This window comes from Neolamprologus brichardi, chromosome 7, assembly GCF_056152115.1.
Source record: "Neolamprologus brichardi isolate AB-2024 chromosome 7, ASM5615211v1, whole genome shotgun sequence".
Classification (NCBI taxonomy): domain Eukaryota; kingdom Metazoa; phylum Chordata; class Actinopteri; order Cichliformes; family Cichlidae; genus Neolamprologus; species Neolamprologus brichardi.
Window position 1 is genome coordinate 69,359,887 of NC_142110.1, and position 17,500 is coordinate 69,377,386.

The 17,500-nt window shown below is 51.9% G+C and overlaps 2 protein-coding genes across 3 annotated transcripts in view; both read right to left on the bottom strand.

The window, feature by feature from the left end:
- The window catches only part of tbc1d15 (TBC1 domain family, member 15), a 6,614-nt gene extending 213 nt beyond the window's left edge, over positions 1-6,401 (bottom strand). The window contains exons 1-17 of the mRNA XM_087844294.1: positions 6,297-6,401; positions 5,649-5,747; positions 5,249-5,323; positions 4,793-4,928; positions 4,412-4,619; positions 3,803-3,905; positions 2,858-3,052; positions 2,237-2,365; positions 1,950-2,053; positions 1,730-1,824; positions 1,169-1,285; positions 989-1,089; positions 818-917; positions 638-735; positions 451-567; positions 288-374; positions 1-214 (exon numbers count right to left, since the gene is read on the bottom strand). The exon at positions 1-214 is cut by the window's left edge and continues 213 nt beyond it. Of these exons, the coding sequence (XP_087700420.1) occupies positions 35-214; positions 288-374; positions 451-567; positions 638-735; positions 818-917; positions 989-1,089; positions 1,169-1,285; positions 1,730-1,824; positions 1,950-2,053; positions 2,237-2,365; positions 2,858-3,052; positions 3,803-3,905; positions 4,412-4,619; positions 4,793-4,928; positions 5,249-5,323; positions 5,649-5,747; positions 6,297-6,320 (1,968 nt within the window). The 5' untranslated portion in view covers positions 6,321-6,401 and the 3' untranslated portion in view covers positions 1-34. The remainder of the gene's footprint in view (positions 215-287; positions 375-450; positions 568-637; positions 736-817; positions 918-988; positions 1,090-1,168; positions 1,286-1,729; positions 1,825-1,949; positions 2,054-2,236; positions 2,366-2,857; positions 3,053-3,802; positions 3,906-4,411; positions 4,620-4,792; positions 4,929-5,248; positions 5,324-5,648; positions 5,748-6,296) is intronic.
- A 2,129-nt stretch (positions 6,402-8,530) lies between these two features.
- The window catches only part of zfc3h1 (zinc finger C3H1-type containing), a 20,153-nt gene continuing 11,183 nt past the window's right edge, over positions 8,531-17,500 (bottom strand). Inside the window, exons 16-36 of one of the 2 annotated variants that reach the window (XM_087844295.1) lie at positions 17,442-17,500; positions 17,259-17,368; positions 17,054-17,185; positions 14,829-14,950; positions 14,648-14,749; positions 14,443-14,574; positions 14,194-14,371; positions 13,935-14,121; positions 13,627-13,815; positions 13,204-13,441; positions 13,017-13,122; positions 12,310-12,508; positions 12,139-12,233; positions 11,952-12,062; positions 11,755-11,859; positions 11,522-11,687; positions 11,274-11,374; positions 10,996-11,097; positions 9,731-9,770; positions 9,577-9,639; positions 8,531-9,201 (exon numbers count right to left, since the gene is read on the bottom strand). The exon at positions 17,442-17,500 is cut by the window's right edge and continues 559 nt beyond it. In XM_087844295.1, coding sequence (XP_087700421.1) covers positions 9,076-9,201; positions 9,577-9,639; positions 9,731-9,770; positions 10,996-11,097; positions 11,274-11,374; positions 11,522-11,687; positions 11,755-11,859; positions 11,952-12,062; positions 12,139-12,233; positions 12,310-12,508; positions 13,017-13,122; positions 13,204-13,441; positions 13,627-13,815; positions 13,935-14,121; positions 14,194-14,371; positions 14,443-14,574; positions 14,648-14,749; positions 14,829-14,950; positions 17,054-17,185; positions 17,259-17,368; positions 17,442-17,500 — 2,663 coding nt within the window. In that variant the 3' untranslated portion in view covers positions 8,531-9,075. Of the gene's footprint in view, positions 9,202-9,576; positions 9,640-9,730; positions 9,771-10,995; positions 11,098-11,273; positions 11,375-11,521; positions 11,688-11,754; positions 11,860-11,938; positions 12,063-12,138; positions 12,234-12,309; positions 12,509-13,016; positions 13,123-13,203; positions 13,442-13,626; positions 13,816-13,934; positions 14,122-14,193; positions 14,372-14,442; positions 14,575-14,647; positions 14,750-14,828; positions 14,951-17,053; positions 17,186-17,258; positions 17,369-17,441 lie in introns of those variants that run through there. The other variant, XR_015719330.1, reaches the window with a different exon arrangement.

Below are 17,500 nucleotides of genomic sequence, written 5' to 3' on the forward strand. Positions count from 1 at the left end.
ACCCCGCCCACACACAGTCCATCTCCACTCTTCACTACGATACAAAGGCCCCTCTGCCACTCTGCTCGCAGCTGCTTTCTCTCGAGTGTCCGTTGGAGACGCCAACCTCCCGCCGAGCCGCTCCGGAAGTCGCCGCCGAGCCGCAATCGGTCGAGCCTGCGCGGCGAGACTCGACATCGAAGCCCAAGGTGGTGGCGACGGGGCGAGGGAGGTCCTGAGGAGGAGCAGACAGATCAGGGCGAGGGGTCAGGTGGACGTACGCGACAGAAGACGCTCGCTGCACTCACCTTGCAGCTCCTGATCTGCAGGCAGATGCCCTCAGCTTTCTGCAGGATCTCCTCGACGTCCAGCTTCATGGAGAGCTCGTTGATGTGCTGCAACACACACAGGCTGGTCAACAACCTCAGGTGTGCACTGACCCCCCCCTCGCAGCTTCGGGGTGATGCTCACCTTCAGGATCTCGTTGAAGCCGTAGTTCTCCTCCATGATCTTCTGCTTCTCCGAGTCCAGGATGGCGCAGCACACCAGCAGGTGAAAGTTCTCGCAGGGCAGCCCGGTCCACATCACCTGAGGAGGAACCACAGGTGAGACCACAGGAAGAACGACACCGCCAGCACCTCCGACCCCGCCCACCAACCTCCCAGAGCCGCAGCACGTCCACGAAGCTCAGCTCCCTCTTGAACCTGATGAGCAGCCAGCGGAAGCAGAAGTACAGGTATCCTGAATCCTGAGACTCTGAGACACAGACAGAGGGGGCGGAGTCATTCAGAGCCGCTGTCACTCACAGCAAACACATTCACGGCTGCAGGCGGCGTACCGAGGTAGTTCCAGAAGGCGAGGTCGAGCAGCCGGAGCAGCGAGCTGAGCTGGATCAGCTGCGTCTTCATGCCCTGCATCTGCTCCTCAAAGTTCTCGTGCTGCAGGACAGACGGCGGCGAATCAGCGCACAGCTTAACGTGCGAGCGTTCAGAGCAAAGATCAGACTCACCATCTGGTCCATGAAGGCCACGAAGCACCAGAAAGCCTCGACCTCGTTCTCCATGACGTAGAGGATGGGCGACAGCAGGTCGCTCATGCCCTGAACGTAACCTGCAACACAGAGAGCTTCCCGTCACCACCAGGAAACGGGAAGTGGCGCCGTACCTGCGGAGGCGAAGCGTTCGCTCACCCAGGTCGAAGTCGTACATGCAGTAGGTCATGAGGATGTCGTGCAGCAGCACCAGGCCCGGGTTGTCGATGCCCTCGTAGAAGCGGTTCGTCCGGTCTGTTCGGTTCACGTCCTTCTCTGAGAGCAGACACATACGTCACATGACCTTTGACCTTTACCCCCTCACTCAAGCTGTCACTCAACTCCTGCAGCGCTCCCTCCACCTCAGCTGTGCGTTCACTCCCTGTACTGCAGTATTTCAGATGAACTGGACTCTCTACAGGTAACGCCTCAGATCTGATGGCGGCGACAGCGCTACGACTGCGCCCACCTGCTGCGCCCACCTGCTGCGCCCACCTGCTGCGCCCGACTCCATGCTGACATCATCTCCAGCATCAGAGCAACAATCAATCGCTCATCAATACTTCTGATTGACATCAAACATCACAAACACCTTCAAATGTGACGTCATCCACCCGCTACACTGGACCGCTCGCCATCAGGAGCCCCGCCCAAATCAGGAGCCCCGCCCAAATCAGGAGCCCCGCCCAAATAAGCAAACAAGGCTGAGGTCGTGCTCACCGATCAGACTGCGGTAGTCTCTCAGTCTGGAGTTCCTCCTCTCCTGCTCCTCACTCACAGACTTCCACTGCAGCTTCATCCTGAAGTATTCATCACTGACACACACACACACACACACACACACACACACACACACACACACACACACACACACACACCTGATTACCCTGACTGGTGTGTGTATCATGTTAACATGAGGTGTGTGTGTGTGTGTGTGTACGTTTTCTCTCTCTGCAGCGTCTTCCTCTCCTCGTGCGTGCTCTCCCAGGGGTAATACCCCAGCAGGAACTTCCAGGCCTCCTTCCTGAGGGCGTGGCACAGACCCTGCAGACGACACAGGCGCGTTAGGGCGTGGCCTCTGCTCGTGTCACAGGTCAAAACACCGACGAGTGCACAGTAAACTCAGGCATAAACAAACAGCCTAAAACTGAACAAATGAGTGATGCTGCTAAGAATCACGTCAGCTGATTGGCTCAGAGCTGGACACGCCCACAGACACGTACGTACCCCCTTGAAGACGGCGTGTTTCAGGTCTGGGACGTCCTTCATCCTCCCGTCTGCATCCTGGTGTCGCGCCCAGTCGTCTGCAGTCAGCGGCGACTTCCTGCTCACCTCGGGCCTCGTGCCCAGGTCGATCTGACGGGGTCAAAGGTGAGCGAAGAGCATCACATGGCTGACACACCTGCTGCCATGCGCCTGCCTAACAGCCAATCACATTAGACTAGGGATGCACCGATACTGGTATCGGGTATCGGGGACGATACTGTAAAATGTGTGTGTACTCATACTCGTAAAAGTTAACTGATACCAACTTATTTCATTAATCAGAGGGTGGATTGTCATTTCTGTTGTAGTTCTTTAGATTGGCCACTAGGGGGACATCCCGCGCTAAACAGGCACAGGGTTAGACGAAACTTGAAATTTTTTTGTGGTCATTTTTATTAAGATTTTATTTTTTATCGGCAGAGAATAAATAAAATCTGTCTTCCAATTAATTGTATTTGTGTGTGTGTGTGGTAGAAGTATCGGTTTTTGTACTCGGTATCAGCAAGTACTCAGCTTCAAGTATCGGTATCGTATCGGTTTGAAAAAATTGGTATCGTTGCATCCCTACATTAGACCCCTCACCCTGGTGATGACCTCGAAGCCCGGCTCCTCCTGCTGGTCGATCTCCAGCCCCGGGATGACCTCGCCCAGCAGGTCGGCCACCTCCGCCGGGGGGCGCTGTTGCTGCTCCTCCATCCCCCGCAGCGCGTCGAATAAGTAGTTTGTGACTTTGGAGAAGCCGCCGAGCGTGGTGACGTACGGGTCCCGCTTGAACTTCTGCAGGAGACAAACGCAGAGCTCATCAGCTGACGGACGCCGGAACAAGACGTGAACGCAGCACACGGAGCGCCCGACTCCAAACGTCATCTGAAGATAAATCCTGCGACGCGTTTTCACAGCAATGAGAGAAAAAAGATTCTGTGTGAAACCAGAGCAGCGAACACGGCAACAGCAGCGAGCTCGCAAAACGAGCACAGATTTATTTAGCTTGAAATAAACGCGCTCTGCTGCACAGCAGCTGCGTGAAGATCACACGTTTACTGTTAAATCACCATGGTAACAGCTGCTGAACCCCTCACTGCGAGGACCACGTGATGCTCAGACTTTTATGTGCAGCATGTTTCAGTCCCTGTGCGCCGCCACATTGCATGACGTCGACACGTCGCTAAAACCTCATAAATGTGTTTGTACCTGCAGTACACCACAGGAAGCTGTGGGGGCAGCATCGCATCACCTGCCACGACTGCGTCGGCACAAATAATCGAAGAAATCAGGTTAATCGACGACCAAATAATCTATACTCGCACCCCCTGTGCGCTTGCATGTGTGTGCGTGCATGTGTGTGCGTGCACGCTGAAATGTTGTTTTGCACAATTCTGATCTGCTGCCGAGTCGCTGTCACGCTGCTGGAAAAAGAACCAATCACATTCATCGCTCTGATCTGGTGTCCGTCATCAGGCAGTGGGACGAGCAAATCCAGATGTTGGAGCCTAACAGCTGGCAGTGAGAGATGGTTAAACGTCTTACGTGAACCAGGCCGAAGTTGTTGTCGTCCAGAAGGTTCTCGAAGGACTGCGACAGAGCTTTGTTTGGCGTGCTGACCAGCAGGCACGTGTGGTCGCTGGGACACCTGCAAACAGGAAACGTGACCTCAGTAACAGCTCGCAGGATCGACGCCGGCCTGATAACAAACGGGTGCTTATCATTCACAGCGCGAGCGGCAAATCAGACATCAGAGGAAGCGCTCGTCTCTTTGGGGTGTACAGATCCTATCAGCCAATCAGCAGGCAGCGCGTGGGCGGGACGTCATTATGAAGCCTGATAAGAACTTTAATAACAGCTATCTGCCCCCGCCTCACCCGATATTTGGATCAGAGGGACGGGAACGCTGCCTGTGGAAACCAGCCATTAGCATATAAATGACCCCAGAGAGCGGCGCCGGCGCCAAATCCCCCCAGCAGCCCCCACCCCAAGGTGGAGTAACATTGATATGTCTTCCTGACTGAGTAACTTGAATAAACTGACACAAACACCAATAACTGATCTGTATGTGAACCTGATCAGAACCCCCCCCCCCCCCCCAAAAAAACACAACCCTCCTTGAGGTGGAGGGCGGAGCTTAACCGCTGGACTCACTCCGTGAGCAGAGCGAACCTCCTCAGGCTGTCCAGGAACGCTCTGCTGCCGCCCTGGTGGAAGTGCAGGTGTGGCAGCGAGGTGGAGGAGTCCTTCAGCTGCAGGACGATGAAGGTCCAGCCCTCCTCCCTCACCGTGACGGAGCGGAGGTCGCTGACACTGACGGCGAAGGCCAAGCGGCTCCTCTCGTGACTGCTGTTGAGAGAACCTGAAGACAGGAAGCAGGGGTTAGAAAACACAGGGATTTCAAAATAAAAGCTCAGATCAGCCGATGCACCCGTCTGGCTCAGGCTGCTGAGATTCTTCACGACCTGCAGATCCAGCCCAGCAGCTCGAGGCTCGTGATTCCAACATGCCGAGCAGGTTAAAGCAGCCGCTCACCCTCCATGTTGGAGCTCCGCCTCTTCCTGAACGACACGGTGTTCACCATGTCCCACTCTGTCTCGCAGCTCAGCTGAGCCTCCAACAGCTGCTGAGTCTGTGGACACTGAGCCCACTCCACCACCGAGCTCGAGTCCTGCGCACACACACACACACAGACACACGCGCGCGCGCGCACACACACACACACACACACACACACACACACACACACAGACACACACACAGACACACACACACACACACACACACAGACACACACACACACACACACACACAGACACACACACACTTAAATCACTTTTACATGATTATTCTATTTTATATTTTTTGGTTTGTTTAAAAATCTGTTCTTGGAAACTTTGAAGTTTGAATCAAATCAGGAAATCCGGTTTGTTGATGCTCAATCGGAGTCAATAAAGTTGAACTCTACTGAAAGGGACTATTTGGACAAACCTTCCCAGCACAGAGCATGTTTGAGGGGTCGACGCCGTCCTCCAGAGGTCTGTACTCCACCACGATCTCGGCGTCCTGACGGCGAGGACACACATTGACACGTTACTTCATCGATCAATCAAACAAATCACAGGAGCGTTCAGGAAGAAATGAGAGCGCTTCTGTTCCGATCGCATAGATCTATAAACAATCAATAACAGTGACAAACCGGAGCTTTATTCCAGTCATGTCCAGTTTAACAGGTCTTTGATTAATCAATCAGGTTATCGCCCGGGTATCAAACATGCTGCTGGTGTGTGAGGACGTTTTCCTCTGCGGGTCGTTCCATCGCAGAGACATTCTGATACTTAATCGATGACCAGGCTGATTAATCGATACCGGAGTGTGTCGGGACGGTTACCTTCTCGAGGATCCGGAGGGTTCCTGAAACCAGGAAGTCTGGCTCGATCTCCTCATCGCTGCTGGGATGGAGGAAGACTCCCTCGTGTTCAAATATCACCTGTGGAGTCACAGTGAGGTCAGCTGAAGGATCAATACAGCAGGCAGGAAGTCTGATCACATGACGTCTGAGGACTCAGGGCATTGTGGGAAAAATAACCCGCGATACAGCAAGCAGGTGGCACACCTGTTCACACCTGTGCCACCCACAATCAGCGCTTCAGATAAAACCACTGATCAATACTAATCAAAACAAATCAATCAGGTTCCCCTGAGATCAATCAGGCAAACTTGAAGCGGTCTGCTGAGTTCACCGGTCCGCCCAGGGACCGCTGCACGCTAGTTTAACCCAGCCCGACCCCTGAGAGCCCCGACCCTCAGCCCTACGCCGCCCGCAGACAGCGTCCGGGCCGGAGAGGCGGACAGAGGCCGGCGGATAGCCGCCTCCCGAGGCAGCTGCGGTCGGTGAGCTCAGTGGCTATCCGAGCAGCGGCGGCGCAGAGCCGGAGGTCGGAGCTCCCGGCCCGACACGGGAGGACGGAGCTCTCTTCTCCACGCCGCGGAGCCCCGGCCTCCGCGGCAGAGTCCCGGAAACGCGCTCATGTTTTACCTTGAACGTAGGCTCCGCCGCCATGTCTGGACTCGCTCTCCCAATGACGACGGAAGCTCACGTGACCACCAACTTCCAAAACAAAACCGACAGCTCAGCTTCCGGTTTAAAAAGGTCAGCTTCCGGTTAGAACCACGCCCACTTCAACGGGTCAGCTGACGGGCCAAAAAAAAAGCGCTTAAAGTAAAAACTGACAAACGCGGATCCAGAGAAAAGCCTCCCCCCCCAAAACACTCCGGCAGGTGGTTACATATGGTTAAATGATTCAAATGCAGTAAGTATCCACGGTTTTCATATAAATAAAGTCTATAACTTAATTATTGTCTAATTGTTTCATTTTATTTTTTCTCTTCAGCTCAACTGAATTTATTTATTTATTTTTTACCTTCTTTGTATTGTTTTTCTTACAGGGGGGTAACAACAAAACAACAACAACAACAAAGATACATACAACAGGTAGGATAACAAACATGTTGGATCTCCTTGTTTCTACAGTTTGATCATTTCTCATCATCAGTGTGTCTTTATCCTGTTGGGTTTATGTACTCAGTCCATTTCTCCCACTTTGTATGGTGTTGATCTTCCTGAGTCTTTATTCTGTAGCTCAGTTGTTCCATAGTTTGTATTTCATCTATAATTTTGATCCATTCGTCCTGTGATGGTGGCTCCATCTTCTTCCATTTTCTTGTAATTTTACAGGCAAAAAACAACTAAATTCATCTCAACTGACTTTAGTTGTTTTCACTGACAAACTGCATCAGTGTTACTGACCTGAAATCACACAAAGAACTTAAGATCCTGGAAGTATTTTTACTGTAAAAACACAGACATGTTGAGTAAATTTGTAAAATCAGCGAGCTGTCGGCTTTCAGCCCCGAGCGTGTCCGTCGGGTGAGGAAGTCACATCTCACTGATTCTGATGCGTCGGCGCTTTGTGTTCACGTCTCTGTGCAGAATCGTGTTCCTGCTCTCATTTACTGTTTTACTGTTTGGTGGTTGTTGAAATGTTGAGGTTTAACCTGAGATTTTGGAAGTTTTGGCAAAATACATTTATATAAAAAATCGATTCAGGATTTTAATGATTAATGAGGTTATCCAAGCCAGAATCGATTTTAATCGATGAATCGATTATTAAAACCCACCCCTAGCTAGTACCTCTTGCCACGAGTTCCCAGAATCCTTTGCGGTTTTACCCCTGAATGACATCACATTTTCAATCTCTGCAGGCGGCGTCAGACACAAACTGCACCTCCGATCAGCTCGGTGAAGCCTCCATCAGCATCCAGATGTGCCTGCAGCGCTGCTCGGGGTCGGTGACGTCATCCCAGGGTTAAACATATGAGTTTCTTTAATGGCTTGGACTCTATTCTTCTCTGCTACTGTAATATATAATCCCGATTAACGCTCTACGTCTCTGTTCCTCAGTCGGTTTCTTTCTGGTCTGTTTGTCGAGGACGCAGACTGGATAAAGGTAACAAAGTGAAGAGACTTTATCTGGAAACATTCACCTTTACTCAGCTGTTGAATCATGTCGCTACGTTCGTCTCCAACAGCATCTTATCAAAAACTTTTCTACCAAAACGTAACGTTGGTTTAGACTTTAGTGAGACTCTCATTAATCAAACTCCACATCCGTAAATGTGACTTCTCTCAGGACAGAATCGCAACAATTTGTTCCTCACAACAAGAAAGCTTTAAACCATTAATAATCTCACTGTGTCGCCTTTCCCTGTTTCAATCTGTATTTCCGTCCTGTTTCATTGTACACACTCTGCCACTGTATCAGGATTTTGCACTACAATTGTACATCGTGCCGTTTTCTTCTTTTTGTTAAAGATGCTGTTGAAAAAAAGTTTCTTTCATGAGCGACACATCCCGACCTTTCAAAATAAAGTCTAGAACGATCAAACTCTTAGAAATGAGACAAAAACGGATTAAAATGAGGCTCAATGCTTTTATTCCTCGCGGTGACCGCGTCCTCCTGGAACAGCTGGCTCCGCCTCTGGCCACACGTGAAAAATGTTTTCGTCAGCCTAACAGTTTTGATATTGTCGCACACTGATGACATCATCAATGAACCAGATCAGTGTATTGAGACACACCTGTGGTCCTTGTACAAAGTCAGAGAGAATCACGTCAAACACGACCGACGTGAATGTGTCACTTCCTGGTTGTGACAGGAAGCCGCTGCTGGAGGAAGTGACACGGAGGCAGTGAAGAGGCACACACCCTCGTATTTTAGAAAATAATTTAATAACAGGTGAATGTAAAAAACATCAGTGGCAGGACGCGCGTCTCCTCTGCTGCTAATACTCTTTAATCAGCTGATTGACAAAACAAAAGCACATTGCACATGAGTCTCAGAGGGGCGTGGCCAACAGCGGCGGTGGTCATCCAGTCTCTGCATCCGCTCCCTTCCTCGCCGCGTCGCCTCAGCAACACTCAGTTTGTTTAACTAAAGAGTCCACAGACAGGCGACGGCGGCGTCCTCTTGACACACACACACAGGCGCCAAACACACCCTCAGCACCCCCCTCCCCCCGCCAGGTAAATGAGATATAAAAGGGAGGGAAATGACTCCAACTGAAAAGTGAGGAACTAAAGAAAGGTGATGAAGAGTGAGGGCGGCACTCAGCTCTCGATACTTACACTCACACCGACGCGCTCCCGGAGGGGGCGTGGCTTCAGCGGCCGGGGAGGGGGACGTCTGGCTTACCTCGTCTGCTCTCACTCAGTCACCTACAGCCTCTCATTATTGATCTATTATTGATCAGTCTGATCAGCCGTCCTCGCCGAGCGATGGGCCGACGCCCCCGCTCACGCTCACCCCCGCCCGCTGACAGCAGTCCCACAGCCGCCGAAGGCGCTCCGAGGCCCCGCCGTCCGCTGCCTCCAGCAGCAGACGCTACAAGGGTGTGGGGGGGACAAAGGGAGGGGTAAACAAAGGTTGGGGAGGGGTAAACAAAGGTTGGGGGAGGGGGGCATGCGGGAGGGGGACGGGGACGGAGGGCAGGTGAACATGCTGTATACAGGTGAGTCAAACTGTTTATAGTCACATGGTCATAGAATACGAGGCAGTACAAGCCAATCAGGATGGGCCGACGCCCTATCTGAACAGCTGATCTCAGATCTACTGCAGGGCTCTGACCAATCGGATTCCAGCATTTCTTTTCCCAGTCTAAGTTTTTAGGACCCCCCCCCCCTCCCCCGCTCAGATCTGAGAGCAGCTGTCCAATCACAGCTTGTGTAATGTGATGTCATCTGTGTGTGTGTATATTACATGTTTCCACAGGGCTGCGCTCAGTGGGAGGTTCTGCAGGGCCTGCTGCAACATGTGACGCACCTGAAACACAACAAGGGGCGGAGACAAACACCACTGAGTGCACAGCTAGACTCCACCCTCTTTTCTTGATTTGATTCAGTCTCAGACTCACCTCAGCTCGCTCCTTTAGCTCCTCCTCCACGGCAATGGCTCTACGAACATACGCACACACAATCAGGACGCAGTCATCATTGATCATCACTGATCATCATTGATCATCATTGATATTGATCATCACTGATCATCATTGGTCATCACTGATCATCATTGATCATCATTGGTCATCATTGGTCATCATTGATCATCACTGATCATCATTGATCATCATTGATATTGATCATCACTGATCATCATTGGTCATCACTGATCATCATTGATCATCATTGGTCATCATCGGTCATCATTGATCATCACTGATCACTATTGATCATCATTGATTATCATTGATCATCATTGATATTGATCATCACTGATCATCATTGGTCATCACTGATCATCATCATCACTGATGATCACTGATGATCATCAGTGATGATCAGTGATGATGATGATCAGTGATGACCAATGATGATCACTGATGATGATGATCAATGATGATGATGATCACTGATGATGATGATCACTGATGATGATGATCACTGATGATCATCAGTGATGATCAGTGATGATGATGATCAGTGATGACCAATGATGATCACTGATGATGATGATCAATGATGATCGATCATCAGTGATCATCATTGATCATCAATGATGATGATCACTGATGATCATCATCATTGATGATCATCAGTGATCATCATTGATGATGATCAGTGATGATCAATGATGATCATCAGTGATCATCATTGATCATCAATGATGATGATCACTGATGATCAATGATGATCGATCATCATTGATCATCATTGATCATCATCATTGATCATCACTGATCATCATTGATCATCACTGATCATCATTGATCAGTGATGATCATCATTGATCATCATCATTGATCATCATCATTGATCATCACTGATCAATGATGATCAGTGATGATCAATGATGATCATCAGTGATCATCAGTGATCATCAATGATGATGATCACTGATGATCAATGATGATCGATCATCATTGATCATCATTGATCATCATCATTGATCATCACTGATCATCATTGATCATCACTGATCATCATTGATCATCACTGATCATCATTGATCAGTGATGATCATCATTGATCATCATCATTGATCATCACTGATCATCATTGATCATCACTGATCATCACTGATCATTGTTGATCATCACTGATCATCATCATTGATCATCATTGATCATCACTGATTATCACTGATCATCATTGATCTGGCGGGACGGTCGCCCGCACTCACATTTTCCAGCTGCTCAGACACTTGGGGGTGTTCCCGCTCAGCATCCGGGCCTGGAACTTCAGGTGCTCCACGTTCCCATCCAGCCACTCCTGGTGCAGCAACCTGAGCAGCAACAGACACACAGCAGTGACGTCGCTGATATGGGCGGAGCTAAACTGTCCCTGTGGTCAGAGGATTTGAATCCAACGACAAACAGGAAGTAGATGTATTTTCCATCTCATTACTGGAGTCAAATCACTGAAGAGTGGCATTAAGCTCCACCCACTCCAGGTGTGTACCTGAGGCCCAGCTCGGTGTTATTGGGCATCGTGTAGCACAGTCTCTCCAGAACCAGTGCATGCTGGGATGGCGGCAGGCAGCTCAGGTAAAGCGCGACCACCTGCAGGGGAGACGTGACATCAGCAGACTACAACTACAGACCTGCCGCTGAGCAAGGCAGCGAGCGCTCACGTCTGTGTGACGACGGCACGGAGTCGTGACATCACGCAGGTGAAGATGGCGTGTGGCTGCGGACTCGACCTCTGACCTTGTTGTGGAAGCGGTAGCAGCTCCAGAACTCTGCGGGGTTGAAGGGGCGCTCGAGTCTCGAGGGGGTGGTGCTGAGGCAGCGCTGGACCAGGTCTGAGAACGTCCTGGACTGCGAGGCGGCGGTGGCGGCGCGGGCCTGCGGGCTGCAGCTGAACGTCAGGTAACTGCGGAGAGAGGGAAGCTGTGAGCGCGTGCGGTGGAAACGGAAGCACCTGCGGCAGGTGAACTCACTCCATCCACAGCCGGTGAAGCTCCTCCAGCTGGGTGACCGCCCCCAGTGCACGCTCGAACGCCTCCGCCGCGTCCTCCACCGAGCCGTGCAGCCACTGCCACCGACTGCAACGACAGCGAGCACGTTAACCCTACTGCGCCCGCTTTCATCATCGCCGCAGGACGCCATTTATGAGGATCAAACCTTAAACACCAACCAGTGGATGAGGTGGAGGAAGCTCATCTGCTGGCTCAGCCGCTCCGGCAGCTCCTTCTTGATGACGGGACCTCCCAGCAGCTCGGAGGAAGAGGAGAAGCCCAGGATGTGCCTGAGGGAGGAAGAACAGAGCGCCGTCAGCTGTCCGTGCGTGCTACAGCTGGGAAGACTGAGGCGTCGGGACGTACCGCAGCACATCTACGGGCGCCCTTGGACTCTGCTCGTCCTCGCAAAGCGACAGCACGAAGCCTCTGAACAGCGGCGTGATGGCGCCCGCCTTCTCCTATGGACACAGAGACGGTTCTTAGCGTCGAGAGGCGGAGCTTAAACTTTATTCACAGACTCGCGGTCGAGCTCACCTGAGCCATGAGGAACTTGCAGCAGTGGTAGAAGACCTCAGCGTTGTGGGGGCATTCGGCCAGAGCGTGGAGCCACATGCTGACCGCCCGGTCGCCGCTCCCGCCGTGCAGGTGCAGGTCGGCCACGGCGTCTCGCAGAATGCACGATTCGGGACAGAACTCGAGCAGCGACTCGCACAGAGCGACGCCCTCGCCGTACCTGCGCACACACACAGCGCCACAGTTTGCTCGAGGTGCTTCACAGACCGTGATGTCACAGAGCACAAACTCAGGTTTGACCTTTGACCTCACAGACCGTGATGTCGCAGCTCGAAAGCAGCGATCAGCCTGACCCCATCCCGTCACACTTCCTGCCAATCAGCTCACACATTCACAAACTTGACCTGATGACATCACACGAGAGAACAAACATGGCGCACTGACCTCACAGGTGACCTCACAGGTGACCTCACAGGTGACCTCACAGGTGACCTCACAGGTGACCTCACAGGTGACCTCACAGGTGACCTCACAGGTGACCTCACAGGTGACCTCGCGTCACCACACCTGCTCCTCTGGGTACGGTGCAAACAGGGATGCAGCTCACTAACCGTGTGGCGAGCGTGACGAGGTCAACCAACCAATCACAGAGTCAGAGCGGTCTGAGGTGGGCGGGGCTACCTGAATGTTCCCGCTTCCTCACAGTGTGATGTCAGCAGTGAGCTCACCTCTGCAGCAGCTTGTAGAGGAAGATGAGGTTGGTGTGCAGAGGAAGGCAGGCCAGCGTCCTCTCGCTGTCAGACGCGTGCTCGTCGCTGCACTGACGGACGCCATCTGAAACAGTCACACAGGAAGTGGAAACAGTTAAGCTTAGGGAGACGAGAACCTCGCGTGTCTGCTGGGTCGCTGCCCTACCTTGGAAGAGAGCGACGAGGATGTCGGCAGGCGTGCTGATGTCCCGCGGCGTCCTCCACGGCAGCAGGAACGGCTCCCTGCTGACTACACGGGACGGGCCGGACTCGGCGGGGTCGTACAGGCACGCCGGCAGTCGGTCGAACTCCGTCAGGTGGATGTAGGAGAGCCAGAGCAGCGCCCGGTCGGCGGCCATCAGGTGGTCGGCGATGCTCCGGTCCTGAGGCGACTTCAGAGCGTTCTGAGAGGAGAAACGGAGAGCAGACGTCACGTCGCATTAGTCCCGCCCTCTGGAATACAGGTGACAGCCCGTCATGTGGCCCCAACATGGCTGCACACTGACGTAAACAACCCGATTCTTTAAAACATGCTCCTCCCACTCTGACGTTTGTGGCGCACAGCGTGAGGTAGGTTCCCGCGTCTCACCTGCAGGACGGCGAGCGCGCTCTCCAGCCGGCCCGTGAACAGGCTCAGCTGGACTCTGTAGAGCAGCGCCTCCATCAGCTCGAAGGACAGCATCTCCGTGACGCCGGACGAGGCCTCGGCGAGGAGGAACTGCAGCAGACGCTCGCACACGTAGTCTTTCCCTTCAAACGAGCTCTCCAGGTTCAGGTACTGAGCAGAGGTCAGAGGTCATTATGACACTTACCTGATAAACGAAGCTAAAACCACCAACGCGCCAACGTTAGCCTGCTGAGCTGCGAGCTAGTGGCTCCTGCGAGCGAACCACTTACGTTCCACCACACTCTGTAGTCGGGGGCGTGCTCCACCGCCATCTCGCACATCTCCTGCACCTCCTCGCGGCTGCCGCGCCTGGCGAACAAGGACAGGTAATGGCTCCACACCTCGGGGTTGTCGCAGTTGCTCTCCAAAGCGCGTGACAGCGTGTTCAGGGCGGCTTCCAAACACTCCGCCGCAGAGCTGCAGGGGACAGATTCAAGGTTAAAGGGGGTGGAGCTCCGCACGAAGACCTGGAGGTTGGCGAGGACTTACGTCTCGCTCTGACTGAGGTATTTGAAGGCGAGCTTGATCCACAGCTGAGTGTCTCGCGGGCTCTCCAGGACGCTCGCCTCCAGGTTCGCGATGTCGTCCGTCTCGCTGATGAAGTAGCGTTTGTCCTCCGAGGTGACGCACGCGTCCAGAGCGGAGAGGCCGCTGTGAGCGCCGCCGTCTGCACAGACACACGTGAGCTCGCTCGGACCTCCCACGGAGGAAACGACGAAACCCTCCCAGTTTACTAACCTCTGCCAGGTGTCACGTGACCGGCCGCCATCCCCTCGTCGCCGCTGCCGTCGTCCTCGGGACCGAGGTCGTTTTGCGTCGATGGCTTCGGCCTCCACCTCCTCGCATCCTTGTAGGTGGTGTAGGGCGGGACTGGAGACGGAGGGGACAGGTGAGAAGCACGGAAGCGGCCGGAGCAGCGGGCGTTACGGGAACGCCGACCTACCGTGGCGCTTGCTCTCGTTGACTTTGCTGACGAGGAGGACGGCCTTCTGGTCGACGCCCATGCGGTCCTTGTTGGAGCCGAACAGCCTCTTCATGTACTTCTCTGCAAACAAACACAAACAGCTGAGCGTCCACGTGACACGCCTGCCGACCACCAGACCGAGGCCTCGCACCCAGCGCACCTGTGGCGGCGCAGACGTCCTCGTCCGAGCTGCTGTCGGAGCAGCCGATCAGCGACAGGTCGTAGGACAGGATGTCCTGGAAGAGCTGGTTCCCGCTCGGAGTGCAGTTCCTCATGTGCTGCCTGCAGAGGCACAAATGTTAGACAGGAAGAGCAAACGCCAAGGACTTATCGTCACGGTAACAGGGCGACACATCACGCAAACATGCCGCTGCGTCGTTTTACTTTGGTGGCGTGACGTCCACCAGCGATCAGCGGTCGGGCTCAGAAATATTGATCATTGATCAGCACGTATCCGTAAGGTTTCACTAGCTGCTCCGTGTGTTTGCTGTTAACCACAGCTTTTATTTTGAAACTTTAAACTGCTCTCTCTGCTGATGCCGGCGATATGTTTAACTTCTACACTTTGTAAATATTAAGATTTCTATGCCGTTCTTTGGCCCATTAAAATGAACAAGCTTAGAGCTGGGCGATAGAACGATAACGATGTGTATTGTGAAATAACTTTTTCTTGATAGAAAAATTTAACTATCGCGATAGACCTCACCGCTCTTGTCCTCTTAAAAAAAAAAAGAACAGCCAATCCAAATTAAGTAGCGCAGAGCCGAACCAATCACAGCCGCAGCGTCACGTCAGGTGACTTGTTACGTACAGCCGCACATGTGTATTTGTTTGGGAAGCAGCCGCCGTGCCGCCCGGGTAATGGAGGAAATGAGTGTGCCGACTAGAGAAAAATCAACCGTGAGCGAAGGTTACCGAAGAGAAAACAGATGATGGTTCCAACGCTGGAGAGATTGTCGAACGGAAGAGCCACAGAAGTTCTGTAGTGTGAAGGTATTTCTGCTGTTTCAAGTCTGACAAAAACAGAGTAGTAGTAAATTGTGCCGAAAGCAAGTGTGGAAATACAATAAAGCGGTGCATGCTCAGTCTCTGACTGGAAGCGCTAATTCATCATTCGGCTTCTGTCAGACTAAAGTAACTGTTAAAACTGTTTGAAAAGCTCAGCTATACAACAAGGAGAGATCGAGAATTTCCCTTTAGTTCTCAGTTTATTTGATATTGACAGAAGTCAATTTTGTTCTTCTGTAAAACAAACTAAGATTTATTTTTAGAATTAATATTTTGTTTCTAAGTGGAATTGACAATTTAGTCTGTTTTGAAACTTAAAGCTTTAGCGGCTCCTTTTGTGTAGTTTGCAATATTTGCCTTTATTTATCTGAAACAGTCTCATGTTCCTTAAGTACATCTACCCTGTTGAACTTATTATGGGAAATAAATATTTAAATCAAAACAAGCTGCTGATTATTTCACATTTCACTTGTGAGGCACATTTAAATCTTACAAATATAGTTATTTGGCTTATATCGTGATATATATCACGATATATATCGTTATCGCCTGAAATGAAAAAAACATATCGTGATATGAAAAAATCTTATCGCCCAGCTCTAAACAAGCTCAGTGAGATGAGCGGCGGCTCTCAGAGCAGGAGGCCGGGTTCGACCCTCGCCCATGGAAACATGTTCAGACAGTTCAGCGAATCGTCTTGCTTGCATTTCTGCTAATTCATTACAATTCTGCGATTTTTATGATTTCAGCAGCTTTTCTAATGTGTACTTCAGCTCTTCAGCAGATTCCACTACACCGCATTCACACGAAATGCAACTTTTTCTAGTTTATGTCTGTGAGTGCAAAGCTGACACTGTGAGGCTTCATCAGGTGTGAGAATCACAGCCTTTGTGTCAACTGAGGATAAAAACATGAAGCTTTTTATAACCTTAAACTCTGCAGTCGATGAACTGAAGAAAACCATGAATCAACGTGAACGTTACCTGATGCTGAAGTCACAGGTTTGATTACAGAAGCTGATCATTTAAGCAGAGACGAGGCTTTGATGTCAAAGTCATGACGAAGTTTATCAAACGTGAAGCTCAGTTTGATCTGCTTTTGCTGCTGGTTCAGTGAACTTGGGTTAGAGTGATGCAACCTGCAGCTTCAGGATCTGTGAGCCTTCAGCCCGACGGCGTGTCTGTGGACGTGCCGTCGGGTGAAAGATCCACGCTCTGTGTTTACATCTTTGTGTTTACATCCTTGTAGCTGCTCTCACTGCTTTAGCTGTTTGTTGAAATATTTCCTGAGCTTTAACCGGAGATTTAAACGCAAAAATCGATTCAGGATTTCATGAATTCACGTTATTCAAATAGTTTGTTTTTTACGCCCGCTCACCATCTGCAGCCGTCGTCGTTGCACGTTCCCGTGAGGTCGAAGCGGCAGAAGCACTTCTTCGCTTCGATGGCGTTGCTGTACGTCACCGAGCTCAGAGACAGCTTCTCCTTGGTCCTGTAGTACGGGCTGAACCTGAGCGGGAGGACACAGCCGTGAGCCGAGCGCACAGACCACATACGAGCTGCTGTCGGTGCGACGGCGTTACCTGTAGGACCTGAAGACCAGCAGCGGGCTGTGGTACGGTCCGAAGGGGAGCGGCCGCAGCTCCGAGCTGCCCGACGAACTCACCGCCGTCTCCACCTCAGCCGGGAACACCTGGATACCCGGAAACACAGAGCGTTAGCATGAAATCGCCCGAGACCTTCCCCCTCTGACAGTCTGCGCTCACCTGTGCGGCGGGGGCGGGGTCCACGTCCTCCCCCAGCACCTGCAGCTCCATCAGCAGCA